This window comes from Ranitomeya variabilis, chromosome 1 (assembly GCF_051348905.1).
Source record: "Ranitomeya variabilis isolate aRanVar5 chromosome 1, aRanVar5.hap1, whole genome shotgun sequence".
Lineage (NCBI taxonomy): Eukaryota > Metazoa > Chordata > Amphibia > Anura > Dendrobatidae > Ranitomeya > Ranitomeya variabilis.
In genome coordinates this window covers 806,912,465-806,931,042 of record NC_135232.1, presented here as the reverse complement: position 1 = coordinate 806,931,042, position 18,578 = coordinate 806,912,465, and the positions used below count along the sequence as shown (strand labels likewise).

Sequence of the window (18,578 nt, the reverse complement as noted above, 5' to 3'; positions counted from 1 at the left end):
CTTTTTCATTCACCGCCATCTCTTCTTCCAGTGTATAGATAATACAGTGATCACAGTGACATTATGCACAGGAGCTCTGAATATAGTGTACAGGTAATACAATGATCACCAGTAACATTATACATAGGAGCTCTGTATAAAGTGTTAGTTATATTCACCTGCTCTCCGTTCCACCGTCGGCGCCGCTGCGTCTTCTGCGTCCTCTGCAGTGACGCACAGGTCAGAGGGCGCGATGACGCGATTAGTGTGCGCCGCCCTCTGCCTGAGCGTCAGTGCAGAGGACGGGGAAGACACAGCGGTGGTCGGCGGTGGAACGGGGAGCAGGTGAATATAGCAAGTGCCGGGGGCCTGAGAGGTGAGTATGTAATTTTTTATTTTTTTAATCTCAGCAACAGCATATGGAGCAAATGTCTGTATGGAGCATCTTATGGGGCCATGTGCAACGTTATATGGGGGCAAATATCTGTATGGGGCCATATGCAGGATTATATGGGGCAAATATCTGTATGGAGCATCTTATGGGGCCTTGTGCAGCATTATATGGGGCAAATATCTGTATGGAGCATCTTGTGGGGCAATGTGCAGCATTATATGGGGCAAATATCTGTATGGGGCCATGTACAGCATTATATGGGGCAAATATCTGTATGGAGCATCTTATGGGGCCATGTGCTGCGTTATATGGGGCAAATATCTGTGTGGGGCCATGTGCAGCATTATATGGGGCAAATATCTGTATGGAGCATCTTATGGGGCCATGTGCAGCGTTATATGGGGCAAATATCTGTATGGAGCATCGTATGGGGCCATGAGCAGCATTATATGGGGCAAATATCTGTATGGGGCCATGTGCAGCATTATATGGGGCAAATATCTGTATGGGGCCATGTGCAGCATTATATGGGGCAAATATCTGTATGGAGCATCTTATCAGGCCATGTGCAGCATTATATGGGGCAAATATCTGTATGGGGCCATGTGCAGCATTATATGGGGCAAATATCTGTATGGGGCCATGTGCAGCATTATATGGGGCAAATATCTGTATGGAGCATCTTATGGGGCCATAATCCACATTTGTGGAGCATTATATGGGGCATATTTTAATATGGAGCATCTTATGGAGCTCATCATAAACTGTATGGAGCATTATATGGGGCGTATTTTGTATGTAGCATCTTATGGGGCCATCATGAACTGTATGGAGCATTATATGGGGCTCCTGATTCAATATGGATATTCAAAAACACTTAACCTACTGATGTCTCAATTAATTTTACTTTTATTGGTATCTATTTTTATTTTTGAAATTTACCAGTAGCTGCAGCATTTTCCACCCTAGGCTTATACTCGAGTCATTAAGTTTTCCCCGTTTTTTGTGGCAAATTTAGGGGGGGTCGGCTTATACTCGGGTCGGCTTATACTCGAGTATATACGGTAGCCACTTTCCCCACCTAATAAATATATAAACTAATTAGCACCTGTACTCTTTGCCCCAATTCATTACCAGTCACTGCATCCTCAATGCCCCCACTCTGTACCTCCTTCTCCGATTCATTATATTTACATGCCCCTTCCACCCCAAATAATAGTCATATCTTCTCTCTCTCCCACCCCCAGCCTCTATTCATAATCAACTGCTTTCCCCCACATTCAATACATCATTTATAGTGATGAGCGAATATACTCGTTACTCGAGATTTCCCGAGCACGCTCGGGTGTCCTCCCGAGTATTTTTTAGTGCTCGGAAATTTAGTTTTCTTCGCCGCAGCTGGATGATTTACAGCTACTAGCCTGCTTGATTACATGTGGGGATTCCCTAGCAACCAGGCAACCCCCACATGTACTTAGCCTGGCTAATAGCTGTAAATCATTCAGCTGAGGCAATGAAAACTAAATCTCCGAGCACTAAAAAATACTCGGAGGACACCCGAGTGTGCTCGGGAAATCTCGAGTAATGAGTATATTCACTCATCACTAATCATTTACTCTCCCCCACACTCAATTCATCATTTGCTGCCCCCATCACCAGTATCAATACATCATCATTTCCTCTCCCATCTTCAAAATTCATCATTATTTGCTCTCCTCCAGGTCATAATTTGCTCTCCCCCCGCCCCCACCTTCAATTCATCATTTGCTCTCCCCACCCCCCACCTTCAATTCAATTGCTGTCCCCTGCCCCTCACCCTGAATTCATCATTTGCTGTTTCTGGTTCCCCACCCTCAATTAATTTGCAGGAATGCTTGGTCAAGCCGATATTTCTAATCTACGGGGTGTCAAAAGAGAGAGTTTTCCTTTGTCTAGATGCTTTATGCAGCAAGGGACTCTGATATCCATGTCCATTATTCATTAGGGTCGGTGCTCGTGTACTAATCATGCTGCATTGCGGTGATGGTTACCCCATCTCCCCCTCACTTCATCATTTGCAGTGCCCCCCCTCGCTTCATCATTTGCAGTCCCTCCCCTAGCTTCATCATTTGCATTCCCCCGTCACTTCATCATTTGCAGTCCCTCCTCATTTCATCATTTGCAGTCCCCCGTCACTTCTTCATTTGTAGCCACCCCTCATTTCATCATTTGCAGTCCCCCTCCCCCACTCACTTCATCATTTGCAGTCCCCCTCACTTCATCATTTGCAGTCCCCCTCCCCCTTGCTTCATCATTTGCAGTCCCCCTCCCCCTTGCTTCATCATTTGCAGTCCCCCTTCCCCCTCACTTCATCATTTGCAGTTCTCCTCCCCCTCACTTCATAATTTGCAGTCCCCCTCCCTCAACTTCATAATTTGCAGTCCCCCTCCCCCCTCACTTCATAATTTTCAGGCTCCCTCCCCTCTCACTTTATCATTTTCAGTCCCCCCTCATCCATTTAATTCATTTTATAAAGAGAAAAAAATCTTTTTTCCTATTACCTCACTGACAATCCCCTGCAGAGGCAGCGTATGCACTGTCACCTGATCAGAAGTCCAGAGCAGGTGGAGCTGGATCTGGCCAGCTGTCCAGGTTAGATGGCAGTGGAGCTTCGGGAAAAGCATAGCACACAGCATTTTATTGCACAATGGGGCCCAGTGAGTAGAAGCACAAGAGGAGGGGCCGGGGCCGAGCTCCCCTCTTTACTGCTGCTCACTGGGCACCATACAGCATTAAGGGCAGTAATGCCCTGATGGCGACCCTGATTGAGGACACCATAAATCCTGACCAAATGTCCAAATTAATTTGCTGAATTGCAGACACTTATTATTGTACATCTCTCCAGTCTTTCATTGAACAAACATTTTTTTTCATTAGTCAAGAGCATGTGCCACCATTTGTTTAGCACCCCAGATCCTAGGTTTTCATTTATAGTTGAGCTGCTTGACTTTTTTATGTCAAAGGAATGACTTTTTGGCTGCTATTCTACCATAAAGACTACTTCTATCCAGGCATTTTGGAGGATTTGATGATGTACAGTACAGACCAAAAGTTTGGACACACCTTCTCATTTAAAGATCTTTCTCTATTTTCATGACTATGAAAATTGTAAATTCACACTGAAGGCATCAAAACTATGAATTAACACACGTGGAATTATATACTTAACAAAAAAGTGTGAAACAACTGAAATTATGTCTTATATTCTAGATTCTTCAAAGTAGCCACCTTTTGCTTTGATGACTGATTTGCACACTCTTGGCATTCTCTTGATGAGCTTCAAGAGGTAGTCACCGGGAATGGTTTTCACTTAACAGGTGTGCCCTGTCAGGTTTAATAAGTGGGATTTCTTGCCTTATAAATGGTGTTGGGACCATCAGTTGTGTTGTGCAGAAGTCTGGTGGATACACAGCTGATAGTCCTACCGAATAGACTGTTAGAATTTGTATTATGGCAAGAAAAAAGCAGCTAAGTAAAGAAAAACGAGTGACCATCATTACTTTAAGAAATTAATGTCAGTCAGTCCGAAAAATTGGGAAAACTTTGAAAGTGTCCCCAAGTGCAGTGGCAAAAACCATCAAGCACTACAAAGAAACTGGCTCACATGAGGACCGCCCCAGGAAAGGAAGATCAAGAGTCACCTCTACTTCTGAGGATAAGTTTATCCGAGTCACCAGCCTCAGAAATCGCAGGTTAACAGCAGCTCAGATTAGAGACCAGGTCAATGCCACACAGAGTTCTAGCAGCAGACACATCTCTACAACAACTGTTAAGAGGAGACTTTGTGCAGCAGGCCTTCATGGTAAAATAGCTGCTAGGAAACCACTGCTAAGGACAGGCAACAAGCAGAAGAGACTTGTTTGGGCTAAAGAACACAAGGAATGGACATTAGACCAGTGGAAATCTGTGCTTTGGTCTGATGAGTCCAAATTTGAGATCTTTGGTTTCAACCACCGTGTCTTTGTGCAACACAGAAAAGGTGAAGGGATGGACTCTACATGCCTGGTTCCCACCATAAAGCATGGAGGAGGTGTGATGGTGTGGGGGTGCTTTGCTGGTGACACTGTTGGGGATTTATTCAAAATTGAAGGCATACTGAACCAGCATGACTACCCAAGCATCTTGCAGAGGCATGCTATTCCATCCGGTTTGCGTTTAATTGGACCATCATTTATGTTTCAACCGGACAATGACTCCAAACACACCTCCAGGCTGTGTAAGGGCTATTTAACCAAGAAGGAGAGTGATGGGGTGCTACGCCAGATGACCTGGCCTCCTCAGTCACCTGACCTGAACCCAATCGAGATGGTTTGGGGTGAGCTGGACTGCAGAGTAAAGGCAAAAGGGCCAACAAGTGCTAAGCATCTCTGGGAACTCCTTCAAGATTGCTGGAAGACCATTTCTGGTGAATACCTCTTGAAGCTCATCAAGAGAATGCCAAGAGTGTGCAAAGCAGTCATCAAAGCAAAAGGTGGCTACTTTGAAGAACCTAGAATATAAGACATAATTGCAGTTGTTTCACACTTTTTTGTTAAGTATATAATTCCACATGTGTTAATTCATAGTGTTGATGCCTTCAGTGTGAATGTACAATTTTCATAGTCATGAAAATACAGAAAAATATTTAAATGAGAAGGTGTGTCCAAACTTTTGGTCTGTACTGTATCTGGGCCCCAGTAGATGATTCCAGTTTTGAGCTGATGGCACTGCTGGACATATTCCAATTTCATCAGGAAGTAAGCTTCAGATGTATTTCAATTGCTACACTAAGAAACATTGGCCGATCACTATGTCTATGGTCCTCAGACTTGGGGCTTCGTCAAAAGATATTTAAGAGCTCAATTTGACACCCCAGTGTGCTTTGACATCTTTTGATGGGAGAGACCTTGCTGATAAAGTAAAACAACCTTGTATCTTATTGCTGTGCTCATTCTGGCCAAGGTATATGACCTCTGGCTTGAAACTGTCTTCCACAGCCTCACCTTTGTAGCAGAGTTTGGCTGTTCTACACCCAGTTTTAAGTCTCCTATAGAGCTGTTTTTTGTTTCAGTTAATGACTGTTTTTTAACCTACATATGAAAATTAAGCTCATTATCACCTGTCTGGTGCTCATACACCTGACTATAATCCTACAAAATCCCCGACTTTGTGCAAGTGTACCTAGAAGAATTGATGCTGTTTTGAAGGCAAATGTTGGTCACAGCAAATATTGATTAGATGTATAATTATCTTTTGTTCATTCACTTTGCATCTTGTTAATTTCTTAAAATATATTAACACTTTTATTTTTTTAGAGCATTCTTTATTTGCAGCATTTTGTCACACCTGCCTAACACGTTTGCACAGTACTGTCTATACACATATTTATACATATCATTCTGTAAAAGGTAAGTAGTAATTCAAATAAGTTCAGATTGCTTGTGCCTCTAATTGAATGCTTTATTATTTTGGCTACTTTTGGCATTGATAATTTAGGCAGAAAAGCTTCAGATCATTCATGGTTATCTAAAATCTTGGGTCTGGATTATTTGCTGTTTTGTCTTTATAATATATATAACAAGAGTAATCTCGTTTTTCGGAATTAAGTAAATTGAGTTTGCTAAACATATTCCATTTATTTTTTTTCCAGTTCTTTTAATTTAATCCTCAATGTTCAATTTCGAGTAGTACCTTATTGCTCATACAAAATGCATTACATCTTTTCCATGGATAACCTATTTTAACCCACTGTCAGGGATCCAGTAATGCATCTCAGAATTTTGGACAGCTGTGTGGTCTATGATATAATAATCCGATCTCCTGTCATCTAAAGCTAGGCTGTTTGTCATTACAAAGGGCTGTAGATGTGGCAAGAATTTCCTTTAATCTGGAGAAGTGCTTAGATAACATCAAAGTAGGCTGGAAGCTATGAAGTTGATGTGTTGGCTTATTATGAGGTGTGGTAGTCAGTAACCTCTTGTCTCAGTAAGCAAGTGTCAAAGATAAATGGAGACATTAGTCAGATGTGAAAGGCTGCCTAGCCTGTGGAAACCATGCTTTTATATTTCTTAAGGCCCCGTCTCACACAGCGACGCTGCAGCGATACAGACAACGATGCTGATCGCTGCAGCGTCGCTGTGTGGTCGCTGGGGAGCTGTCACACAGACAGCTCTCTCCAGCGACCAACGATCAGGGGAACGACTTCGGCATCGTTGAAACTGTCTTCAACGATGCCGAAGTCCCCCTGCAGCACCCGGGTAACCAGGGTAAACATCGGGTTACTAAGCGCAGGGCCGCGCTTAGTAACCCGATGTTTACCCTGGTTACCAGCGTAAATGTAAAAAAAAACAAACAGTACATACTCACCATCTGATGCCCGTCAGGTCCCTTGGCGTCTGCTTCCTGCTCTGACTGAGCCGCCGTACAGTGAGAGCAGAGCGCAGCGGTGACGTCACTGCTGTGCTCTCACTTTACGGCGGCTCAGTCAGAGCAGGAAGCAGACGCCAAGGGACCTGACGGACATCAGATGGTGAGTATGTACTGTTTGGTTTTTTTTACATTTACGCTGGTAACCAGGGTAAACATCGGGTTACTAAGCGCGGCCCTGCGCTTAGTAACCCGATGTTTACCCTGGTTACCAGTGAAGACATCGCTGGATCGGTGTCACACACACCGATTCAGCGATGTCAGCGGGACCTCAACAACCAAAAAAAGGTCCAGGCCATTCTGACACGACCAGCGATCTCGCAGCAGGGGCCTGATCGCTGGTACGTGTCACACATAGCGAGATCGCTACTGAGGTCGCTGTTGCGTCACAAAACTTGTGACTCAGCAGCGATATCGCTAGCGATCTCGCTATGTGAGACGGGGCCTTTACTTCAAAAGCCCTACACTGTACAGTGGAAGTGTTTTCCTGGACAGGTTACAGGAAATATTAACCTTCTTCAGGATTTTAGAGGCTTAGACCACAGTGTATTCTACTTTTGCCCAAAAGTCTGTCAATTTTTGTAATACATAGAAATAATATTTTATTAGGAATATCGGTAAACATCTTGACATTAGACCTAAATTAATATTTCTATACTATATTAAATAATGTTTAGTGTGTGTTTACCTGTATGATTCTGGTTGGAAAGTAACTTGAAATACACTATTATCCTATTAATTTCTATGACACCATTGTCTGAAGATCTTTTTCTTTTCTTTTACAGCTCCAAGAGGAAAACGGGGATGGAAAACATTCTACGCTATTCTGAAGGGAACGGTCCTTTACTTGCAAAAGGTATGCTTTCATACGACTTAATGATGATGGTGTGTGGTTTATTATTTTGGATTTTATTTGTATGTATATAAAGTGCAAGAGTATCTAAAAGGAAAACTGTCAGCTGATTCATGCCACCCAAACCATTGGCAACATGAATCAGAGCTTAGATGCAGGGTAGCAACCAGTAGTTTGAATATCCGCACACCACTCTAGTTGATTGACAGGTCTCTCTCATATGTGTACACAGCTAGAGACCTGCCAATCAACTCAAGCTGCGCTGGGAAAAGCTGGCCAAGAGTGGCACTGGACAAATTTTAGGGCGCTGGGAAAAGCCGGCCAAGAGTGGCACCGGACAAAATTTAATCTCCGGCATTGTTCCTTGGCTGTCTCGTCAAACTAAATTTTCTCTGAAACATTGGCAATTGTGCAGCAAGGTTCTGATTCATGCTACCTGTGGTTTGGGAAGTATGGATCAGCTGATGGATTCCCTTTAAGGGGACATTCTAATATAATCCTTGCTCCTGTTCTTTGGAATTTGCCAGATCACTTCCAGCAATAAATAAATCGTAACCTTGATTGTGTAATTGCAGATGATTAAAGTCATTTTTAGTAATTCATATCATGATCATAAAGGTGTGTGTTTTTTTTCACCCGTGACAACTAACTGTAAAATAGAAATATTTAGGGTCCGATTCATCCTTGACTTTTTTTGTCTAGTTTGGTGGACTTTTCTCTTGTTTCATGTTTGAGCCATATTCATCATTTAATTTGCGGATGTCACACAAATGCCATATGGATCTCAAAAATACACATACGGATTGCATAGAGATAACAAAATAAATGAAAAATACATTTTGGGGGGGTGAAAAATTGACAACTTAGCCTGAAGGTGTGATTTTTTTTAGGGGCTATGTGCTTTTTATACTGTCAGGTTCGACAGACTCTGTTACTTGCTTATTAGAACATTTAGAAACTTCTCCAATACTCAGTTATGAAACCACAACACTCTTTCACGCAGAGAATCCATAACTTGAATGATAAGCTGCTCATTCTGCAAAAAAACAATAATTTACACAGTTAGTATATTCTAAAAGTGAAATATGATTCCCATACTTCTAAGATATTGTTGTCTTGCCCTCCAGAGTTTGTTAGAATATTTTTTTTCAAAATTTCCATTTATTTCTAGAAAAAAAATAGGTTAGAGGAAAGTTTACCGAGAATGAAGTAATGATTTAATTGTGTCCTTTTTTTATAGATATGTAATATGGAAATCTGCCTGTTGTAAATCACTTGGCTAAATATATCTCCTCACACCATGGTGATAGGTCATTATCTTCTGTATTTCAGTGGTTAATATAAAAAGGACTCATCAACTTTGACTCTTTGCTCCTTTCTAATGAATAGGCGATGAATGATGTCCTGTGCATTAATTGGCCTAATGTATTCTATTGTCTTGAATTGCTGTGCCATCAGAATTGAATTAGAACTCTGGAGTGAAGACCATTGAATTAATGTGGAGTGTCGTGTGTTTAAACAATGTCTCTATTCATTTCCCTTGATATCCCAGATTGTAACAATGCTGCTGATCTACAGAACATCCTTTGCTTGCAGTTCTTATCAGAATAAATCATTTAATTAAAACTCCTGAATAATAGATTTTGGAATTGTTGTAACTCCACATTTTGTTTTTCATCATTCATCACTTGAAGTCAGTAACTTATTAAATATTACTGACAGCCGAAGTGATCCATGCTGCACCTAGATGTATCAGACAAGACCATTATTGTTTTACCACACTTGCATAGATGCCTTTGGAAAGGATGAAGTACAATCGGAGTCATGAAGTAAACGTATGCATAGCTGCGATCAATAGTTTTATGCAGCCGCAACCTCCTGTGCATGATTTGATTTATAATCCTTAAGGCCCCCATACATATTAGACTAATGTTGGCTGAACCAACCAATATCAACTAATTTGTCCGACAGTCTAATGTGTATGGGGGCATTGGCCAACTGATTGTCACGAGAGATGTCAATCACGCATGTCCCATTTTGTACTGCCACTCGCAGCGCTCCTGTCTGCTGAGATGACTGATGGCCGAATGATCAGCTGAAGCATAGTTCAGTGGACAGCCATTTTATTTGTATGGCCAGTCTTAGTTTTGCATGGATAAACTAGTTTTAGAATTTATAGACCAAGTGTGAAAATAATTCACATTTGTGTCCAAGGACTTTTGTGTTAGGGGGAGAATTGTGCTACCTTTGCTCACTCCAGGACTCGGGAGCATAACAATCGTAGGTGCTCGAGCTTAGGGTGGTCCAAAAGGACCCTTGAACCTTATGCAAACACACGTAGAACACACAAACTCCTTATAGATGTTGTCTTGGGTGGGATTTGAACCCAGGACTGCAACGCTGCGAAGCAACAGTGCTAACCACTGAGCCACCGTGCTGCCGACCTGCATGCTCATTACCGTCTTTAGCTGCCAGTCCTTCTGACATTATCTGATTGCAGTCTGTATCCTCTGTGTTCTCCTTATAATTGCTTTTATAACGGTACAGTAGCCTGATATAATACCGTATTCATTGCCATGCCACTATGTGCACCACTAAATAAAGAACAGTATTCCTGTACCGTTGCTTGGTACTTTCTTAACTAGACTTCTCTCTATTTAAAATGTTCATGTGCTGTATAAAGATGAAATATTGCGGTTTCTGTCAACTGAAGCGGTCTCCCAGAAAGGCAGTAAAAGCTGGAGAACATCCTGACAGTGGCAGTAGATAATCATGTAGCGGAATCGTTTTGCTTGAGCTTTTCTGTTGGAAGCAGTGAAATGATGGGATGATCTAGAGATTGCCAATTTGGCTCACGTGTGATTACAGAGAGAACAGTATTTGTAGGATTTCCACAACAATATCAAATTAAACAATGTGCCTTCTTGAATTAAATGTCTGTCACAACAGTTTTATGGGTGGGCAATAGGTGGCACACTGTTGAAGTAGATGCTGATCTGTAACTGGGCCCTTAATTCCCCTATTTGCAAAATCTCAAAATTCAATATTATGTTTGAGAGTGAATCAAAACTTTATTTATTTATTTATTTTAAGCATCTGTGATATGCAGAACTAGTGCTAACCGCAGTTGCTTCAAAAGCATGCAGCAACTAGAGGGGTTAACACAGTCACAGGAGACAGGGAGGGGTTAACAGAGCCCCAGGGGGATTGTGGGGAACTTGTTTATTTTTCAGTCAGCAGCCAAAGAGATGAGTGGTGTGTGATCTCTCTCATAAAAGTGCAGGCAAGTGAACCATAGGGACACAGGATTCCATTACAGAGTGGAGTTGGGCTAACCCCCTGTACTGCTAGTTGAGGAAGTCTAACAGGAGCAGGAAGATAAGGACTGGAAGAAATTGTGTCACCAAGATCATCTCCCTCAGCAAACCCCCCTCCTCCATTACACTGTGCTAGAAGGAATGCTGCATACTACTGTGCTTTTGTAAAGAGTCTTGATCTGTGCTGAACTGTGCTATCAAAAGAAGCAGCTGTACTGTTTATGAAGCCTGTGCTTAAGAGACTTGAATTGTACTGAATGTGCTGTGACATTAAACTACACTGTTCATATTCATGAGGACTCTATCAATTGTATCTGTGTGAGCAAGTGGATCCTTCTTGTGCCTGAGGAAGCTACAATACATGGTGGCCCTGAGTAACGGTTCCCTCAGAGTTCCAAAGAATTTATGAGACCTGTTCCGCCCCTATCTGAACCTAGCGGTGTACACGTAACACAACTTTCAGGAAAGATATTTACATAATTTGCCAATCAACAAGCTTTCGTAATCCCTCATTAAAAAAATATTTTAGGCTGAGCTACATGCCATGAATGCACCACTGTCGTCACCTCTTCATCAGATGTGAATCTTCATCCTCATGGACTCTTGATAGTCCTATGTGGCAAGATCAGGACTATAAGGAGTATGCTTTCAATGTTGTGACGACTCACTCAGTTGTGAATGTGGATGGGTGTTCTGCTCCTTCTTCATGGTTGACACGTGGGGGACCTTCCTTGAACTTCTCTATCCATTCATACACACTTCTTCGCAATAAAAAATGTTTCCCTATACTATGTACTAAGCCTTCAGCACCAAATACATCCTCTTTATTCCTCCAAGGAGTCACTAGCTTTCAGTCATGAAGCATGTCGACGTGGCCTTAGCAGTGAGCAGCAGCTGTAAACAGTTTGATTGACAGTCAGTCTGCATAGATGCGCCGTAAACCAAACTGTCAATCAAAGTGCCCGGCATGCTTTCAGTTGCCACTCGCTGTGTAGTGAGCAGTGACTGTAGCCACTCCTGGCACGCTTCTATGACTGAAAGCCAGCGGCTCCCTGGAGTAACGTGGTCGGACAACATTGGAACGCTATCAAACTGCAGATTAACCCTATATCTGTAGGTTAATAGTGTTTGGGTTCATGACAGGTTCCCTTTAATGGTAGGACTGTTGGCTACTGTAAGTACACTTTGCTTATCTAAAGAAAAATGTCCAACATATGTTTTGTTTCTACTAGCTGAACAGAAAGCAAATGTAAAATGTTAGATTTTTGTCAGACGTCAGTGTTACCTTTGAATAACGCTTTGAATAAAGCACATTGTGAATTTGTGGGTTTTTCAACAGCGTTTTCTTTCTCTTTCAATGCGTTGAAGCCGTTCATATGAACATACTTCATGATTGTTGACATTTCCCATACAAGGTTGCTGTAATTATTTTAATAAGGACAAATCAATGATCTTTTGCTGATATTTTGATTGTGAACTTGCAACAATTACCACATTAGCACCACTAATTTTCCATGGATTTAAAGGGGTTGCCCACCCCAAAGGGGTTTTTATTGTATGATGATCACTGGAGCGATTAAGGCTATGTGTGCACATTGAGAATTTTTTCTTGCAGAAATTTCTGAAAGGTTTCTGCATCTCTTGGCAGGAAAAACACTTCGGGAAAAACTTTCATTTTTGCCTTGTTTTTGTATGCGTTTTTGTACAGCAATGAATGTTTTTTTGAGCGAAATAAAGATATTTAAAAAAAAGGTTTTGTGATATAATTTCTTGGTTCAACACCACCTTTTGATGCTGATGCAGTAGCATCAGGGTAATAAGATTAGATTAGGGCTTCATGTCAGCAGCTGTCAGTGACACCTAGCTCTAATGACACATCATTAGCAAGCTGATAAGTAAACACAAACACACACAAACCTTCACACACATTGTCACCAGCGTATGTAGGTGGAACGCCCGCCAGGGCCGTGGGGTACTCGGTACCGGGTCCAGTACTTAAAGGGATGTGTCAATGTGGCGACCCGGTCCTTGGCCCTGGACGCCCATGTAAAAGGAATATTGATTAAAGTTTATGTTCGTGACGCCACCTGTGGTATTCACTCAGTAGGGACCGACGCTGCTTAAAGGGAACCTGTCACCCCCAAAATCGAAGGTGAGCTAAGCCCACCAGCATCAGGGGCTTATCTACAGCATTCTGTAATGCTGTAGATAAGCCCCCGATGTATCCTGAAAGATGAGAAAAGGTTAGATTATACTCACCCAGGGGCGGTCCCGGTCAGATTCTGGTCCAATGGGTGTCACGGTCCAGCCCGGGGCCTCCCATCTTCTTACGATGACGTCCTCTTCTTGTATTCACGCTGCGGCTCCGGCGCAGGTGTACTTTGTCTGCCCTGTTGAGGGCAGAGCAAAGTACTTCAGTGCGCAGGCGCCGGGCCTCTCTTTGACCTTTCTCGGTGCCTGCGCTCTGCAGTACTTTGCTCTGCCCTCAACAGGGCAGACAACGTACGCCTGCACCGGAGCTGCGGCATGTATACAAAAAGAGGACGTCATCGTAAGAAGATATGAGGCCCCGGACCGGACCGCGACGCCCATCGGACCCATACCGGACGGGGACCGCCCCTGGGTGAGTATAATCTAACCTCTTTTTCTCATCTTTCAGGCTACATTGGGGGCTTATCTACAGCATTCCAGAATGCTGTAGATAAGCCATTGATGCTGGTGGGCTTAGCTCACCTTCGATTTTGGGGGTGACAGGTTCCCTTTAAAGGGGTCCTGTGGGGTGATGGTCTGGCATCTAGATGGTATAACTTCCCACAGGTGAAGTATGTCCCCAGGGCTCCCGGTGAGTAAGTGAAGATGGTAAGGAGTGCAGTGAAAAATGAGGACACAGGTTTCCAGTCTCTTTACCTGGTTTACTGTAGCTTCAGGCAACCGCAGTCCAGGGCACCAGATCACAGGACAGGCAGGGTCCGGCCGGCTAGGAAGCGAATCCAGAGTCCCCTTCACCAGGTGGAGATGAAAGCCTTCCTCAAAGCACGGTTGTATTGTAGTCCCTTACTGCCTATGGCTTCTGATAAGGTCCTCACAGTTCCTCTCTGTCCCCCATAAAGGCTAGGACATAACCCGTATGACAGGTGTAGCAGGCCTTTTTACAGTGTCTCAATCACGACCCGGGCCCTATAAGTATCACTGTGTCTCCTGGGTGTAAAGGCGGACAGGTAACTTGAAGTTCAACTGTCCTGCTGGTTTCAGCTATGCCACTTAGAGTTCAGCACGTCCACGGTCTTCTGGCTACCGGAATCTGCGCCAGCCAAGGAGGTAGCTAATTAACTGCTCTGCTCTGCTTGTATCACTCTCATATGCCTTTTCTCTCCTGCACACTTTCCACAAGCTGTTCGTTCTTTCTAAGTTCTCTTCCTCCAGGAGCTGTAGTACCTCAGACTACATGGCTCCTTCAAACCTTCTGACACTCTGTCTGTCTGCTCTCTTCCCTGTCCTCTGACAGTCTAACTGGAACCTCCCTTTCCCTACAGACCAGAATGTATTTATAGGGGAGTTCACCCTAAACCAGGTTTAGAGCTGCCCCTTCTGGCCTGGAGTATGAACGTGTTGTGTGTATGTGATTACCTGGTGAAAGATATCCTTCATCGCTTCCAAGCGTGACATCACTCTCCCCAAGGGGAAAGCAATGTCACGGTGATGACCAGGACCCTGGGGCGTCACATAGGGGCTTTAACAGAATAAACTTCTATAGGCTGTAACCAGACAACAACTGTTAATTTTAAAGGAAAAAAATGAAAAAGAAAATTGTGTGGACTCCCGCGTAATTTTAATAACCAGCAGTGGGAAAGCCGACGGCTGAGGGCTGTTGTTAATACACTGTGTGCAGAATTATTAGACAAGTTGTATTTTGATCACATGATACTTTTTATACATGTTGTCCTACTCCAAGCTGTTCAGACTTGAGAGCCAACTACCAATTAAGTAAATCAGGTGATGTGCAGTAATGAGGAGGGGTGTTGTCTAATGACATCAAAACCCTATATAAGGTGTGCTTAATTTTTAGGCAACTTCCTTTCCTTTGGCAAAATGGGTCAGAAGAGAGATTTGACGGGCTCCGAAAAGTCCAAAATTGTGAGATGTTTTGCAGAGGGATGTAGCAGTCTTGAAATTGCCAAACTTCTGAAGCGTGATCACCGAACAATCAAGCGTTTCATGGCAAATAGCCAACAGGGTCACAAGAAGCGTGTTGGGCAAAAAAGGCGCAAAATAACTGCCCATGAAATGAGGAAAATCAAGCGTGAAGTGTCATGATTCTCAATGGCGAGAGAACATAGCCCAGCATATATGAGAACTAGCTCTTGGAAGATGGAAACTATACTGACCATGAACTAAACCTGCCGCACAACTAGAAGTGGCCGGGTAGCATGCCTACGTTTTTTTATCCCTAGATGCCCAGCGCCAGCCGGAGAACTACCTAATCCTAGCAGAGGAAAAGACAGTCCTGGCTCACCTCTAGAGAAATTTTCCCAAAAGGCAGACAGAGGCCCCCACATATATTGGCGGTGATTTAAGATGAAATGACAAACGTAGTATGAAAATAGGTTTAGCAAAATCGAGGTCCGCTTACTAGATAGCATGAAGACAGAAAGGGCACTTTCATGGTCAGCAGAAAACCCTATCAAAACACCATCCAGAAATTACTTTAAGACTCTAGCATTAACTCATAACACCAGAGTGGCAATTTCCGCTCACAAGAGCTTTCCAGACACAGTAACGAAACAGCAGCTGTGAACAGGAACAAAATGCAAAACCACACAAGGACAAAAGTCCAACTTAGCTGGGAGTTGTCTAGTAGCAGGAACATGCACAGAAAGGCTACTGATTACATTGTTGACCGGCATGAAACTGACAGAGGAGCAAGGTTATATAGCGACTCCCACATCCTGATAGGAGCAGGTGAACAGAGGGGATGATGCACACAAGTTAAATTCCACAAGTGGCCACCGGGGGAGCCCAGAATCCAATTTCACAACAGTACCCCCCCCTCAAGGAGGGGGCACCGAACCCTCACCAGAACCACCAGGGCGATCAGGATGAGCCCTATGAAAGGCACGGACAAGATTGGAGGCATGAACATCAGAGGCAGTGACCCAAGAATTATCCTCCTGACCGTATCCCTTCCATTTGACCAGATACTGGAGTTTCCGTCTGGAAACACGAGAGTCCAAGATCTTTTCCACAACGTACTCCAACTCACCCTCAACCAACACCGGAGCAGGAGGCTCAACAGAAGGCACAGCTGGTACCTCATACCTGCGCAACAATGACCGATGAAAAACATTATGAATCGAAAAGGATGCAGGGAGGTCCAAACGGAAGGACACAGGGTTAAGAATCTCCAATATCTTGTACGGGCCGATGAACCGAGGCTTAAACTTAGGAGAAGAAACCCTCATAGGGACAAAACGAGAAGACAACCACACCAAGTCCCCAACACAAAGCCGAGGACCAACACGACGACGGCGGTTGGCAAAAAGCTGAGTCTTCTCCTGGGACAACTTCAAATTGTCCACCACCTGCCCCCAAATCTGATGCAACCTCTCCACCACAGTATCCACTCCAGGACAATCCGAAGATTCCACTTGACCGGAGGAAAATCGAGGATGAAACCCCGAATTACAGAAAAACGGGGACACCAAGGTGGCAGAGCTGGCCCGATTATTGAGGGCGAACTCCGCCAAAGGCAAAAAAGCAACCCAATCATCCTGATCCGCAGACACAAAACACCTCAAATATGTCTCCAAGGTCTGATTAGTCCGCTCGGTCTGGCCATTAGTCTGAGGATGGAAAGCAGACAAAAAAGACAAATCTATGCCCATCCTAGCACAGAATGCCCGCCAAAATCTAGACACGAATTGGGTCCCTCTGTCAGAAACGATATTCTCCGGAATACCATGCAAACGAACAACATTTTGAAAAAACAGAGGAACCAACTCGGAAGAAGAAGGCAACTTAGGCAAGGGAACCAGATGGACCATCTTAGAGAAACGGTCACACACCACCCAGATGACAGACATCTTCTGAGAAACAGGCAGATCCGAAATAAAATCCATCGAAATGTGCGTCCAAGGCCTCTTCGGGATAGGCAAGGGTAACAACAATCCACTAGCCCGAGAACAACAAGGCTTGGCCCGAGCACAAACGTCACAAGACTGCACAAAGCCTCGCACATCTCGTGACAGGGAAGGCCACCAGAAGGACCTTGCCACCAAATCCCTGGTACCAAAGATTCCAGGATGACCTGCCAACGCAGAAGAATGAACCTCAGAGATGACTCTACTGGTCCAATCATCAGGAACAAACAGTCTACCAGGTGGGCAACGATCAGGTCTATCCGCCTGAAACTCCTGCAAGGCCCGCCGCAGGTCTGGAGAAACGGCATCACCAAATACTCAAAATGGCCCTCGGGCGTATTAAATGCGGTTTTCCACTCATCCCCCTGCTTGATTCGCACCAAATTATACGCCCCACGGAGATCAATCTTAGAGAACCACTTGGCCCCCTTTATACGAGCAAACAAATCAGTAAGCAGTGGTAACGGATATTGATATTTAACCGTGATTTTATTCAAAAGTCGATAATCAATACACGGCCTCAAAGAGCCGTCTTTCTTAGACACAAAGAAAAAACCGGCTCCTAAGGGAGATGACGAAGGACGAATATGTCCCTTTTCCAAGGACTCCTTTATATATTCTCGCATAGCAGCGTGTTCAGGCACAGACAGATTAAATAAACGACCCTTAGGGTATTTACTACCCGGGATCAAGTCTATGGCACAATCGCACTCCCGGTGCGGAGGTAGTGAACCAACCTTGGGTTCTTCAAAAACGTCACGAAAGTCAGACAAGAATTCAGGAATCTCAGAGGGAATAGATGATGAAATGGAAACCAAAGGTACGTCCCCATGAGTTCCTTTACATCCCCAGCTTAACACAGACATAGCTCTCCAGTCGAGGACTGGGTTATGAGATTGCAGCCATGGCAATCCCAGCACCAAAACATCATGTAGATTATACAGCACCAGAAAGCGAATAACCTCCTGGTGATCCGGATTAACATGCATAGTCACTTGTGTCCAGTATTGTGGTTTATTACTAGCCAATGGGGTGGAGTCAATCCCTTTCAGAGGTATCGGAGCCTCCAATGGCTCCAAATCATACCCACAGCGTTTGGCAAAGGACCAATCCATAAGACTCAAAGCAGCGCCAGAGTCGACATAGGCGTCCGCGGTAATAGATGACAAAGAACAAATCAGGGTCACAGATAGAATAAACTTAGACTGTAAAGTGCTAATTGAAACAGACTTGTCAGGCTTCTTAGTACGCTTAAAGCATGCTGATATAACATGAGTTGAATCACCACAATAGAAGCACAACCCATTTTTTCGTCTAAAATTCTGCCGCTCGCTTCTGGACAGAATTCTATCACATTGCATATTTTCTGGCGTTTTCTCAGTAGACACCGCCAAATGGTGCACAGGTTTGCGCTCCCGCAGACGCCTATCGATCTGAATAGCCATCGTCATGGA

General features: G+C 43.9%; 1 protein-coding gene across 8 annotated transcripts in view; it reads left to right on the top strand.

Moving 5' to 3' along the window:
• PSD3 (pleckstrin and Sec7 domain containing 3) overlaps positions 1–18,578 on the top strand; it is a 741,896-nt gene that overhangs the window by 650,739 nt on the left and 72,579 nt on the right. For all 8 annotated transcript variants that reach the window (XM_077274259.1, XM_077274266.1, XM_077274275.1 and 5 more), the window contains one exon: positions 7,603–7,673. In XM_077274259.1, the coding sequence (XP_077130374.1) occupies positions 7,603–7,673 (71 nt within the window). The remainder of the gene's footprint in view (positions 1–7,602; positions 7,674–18,578) is intronic.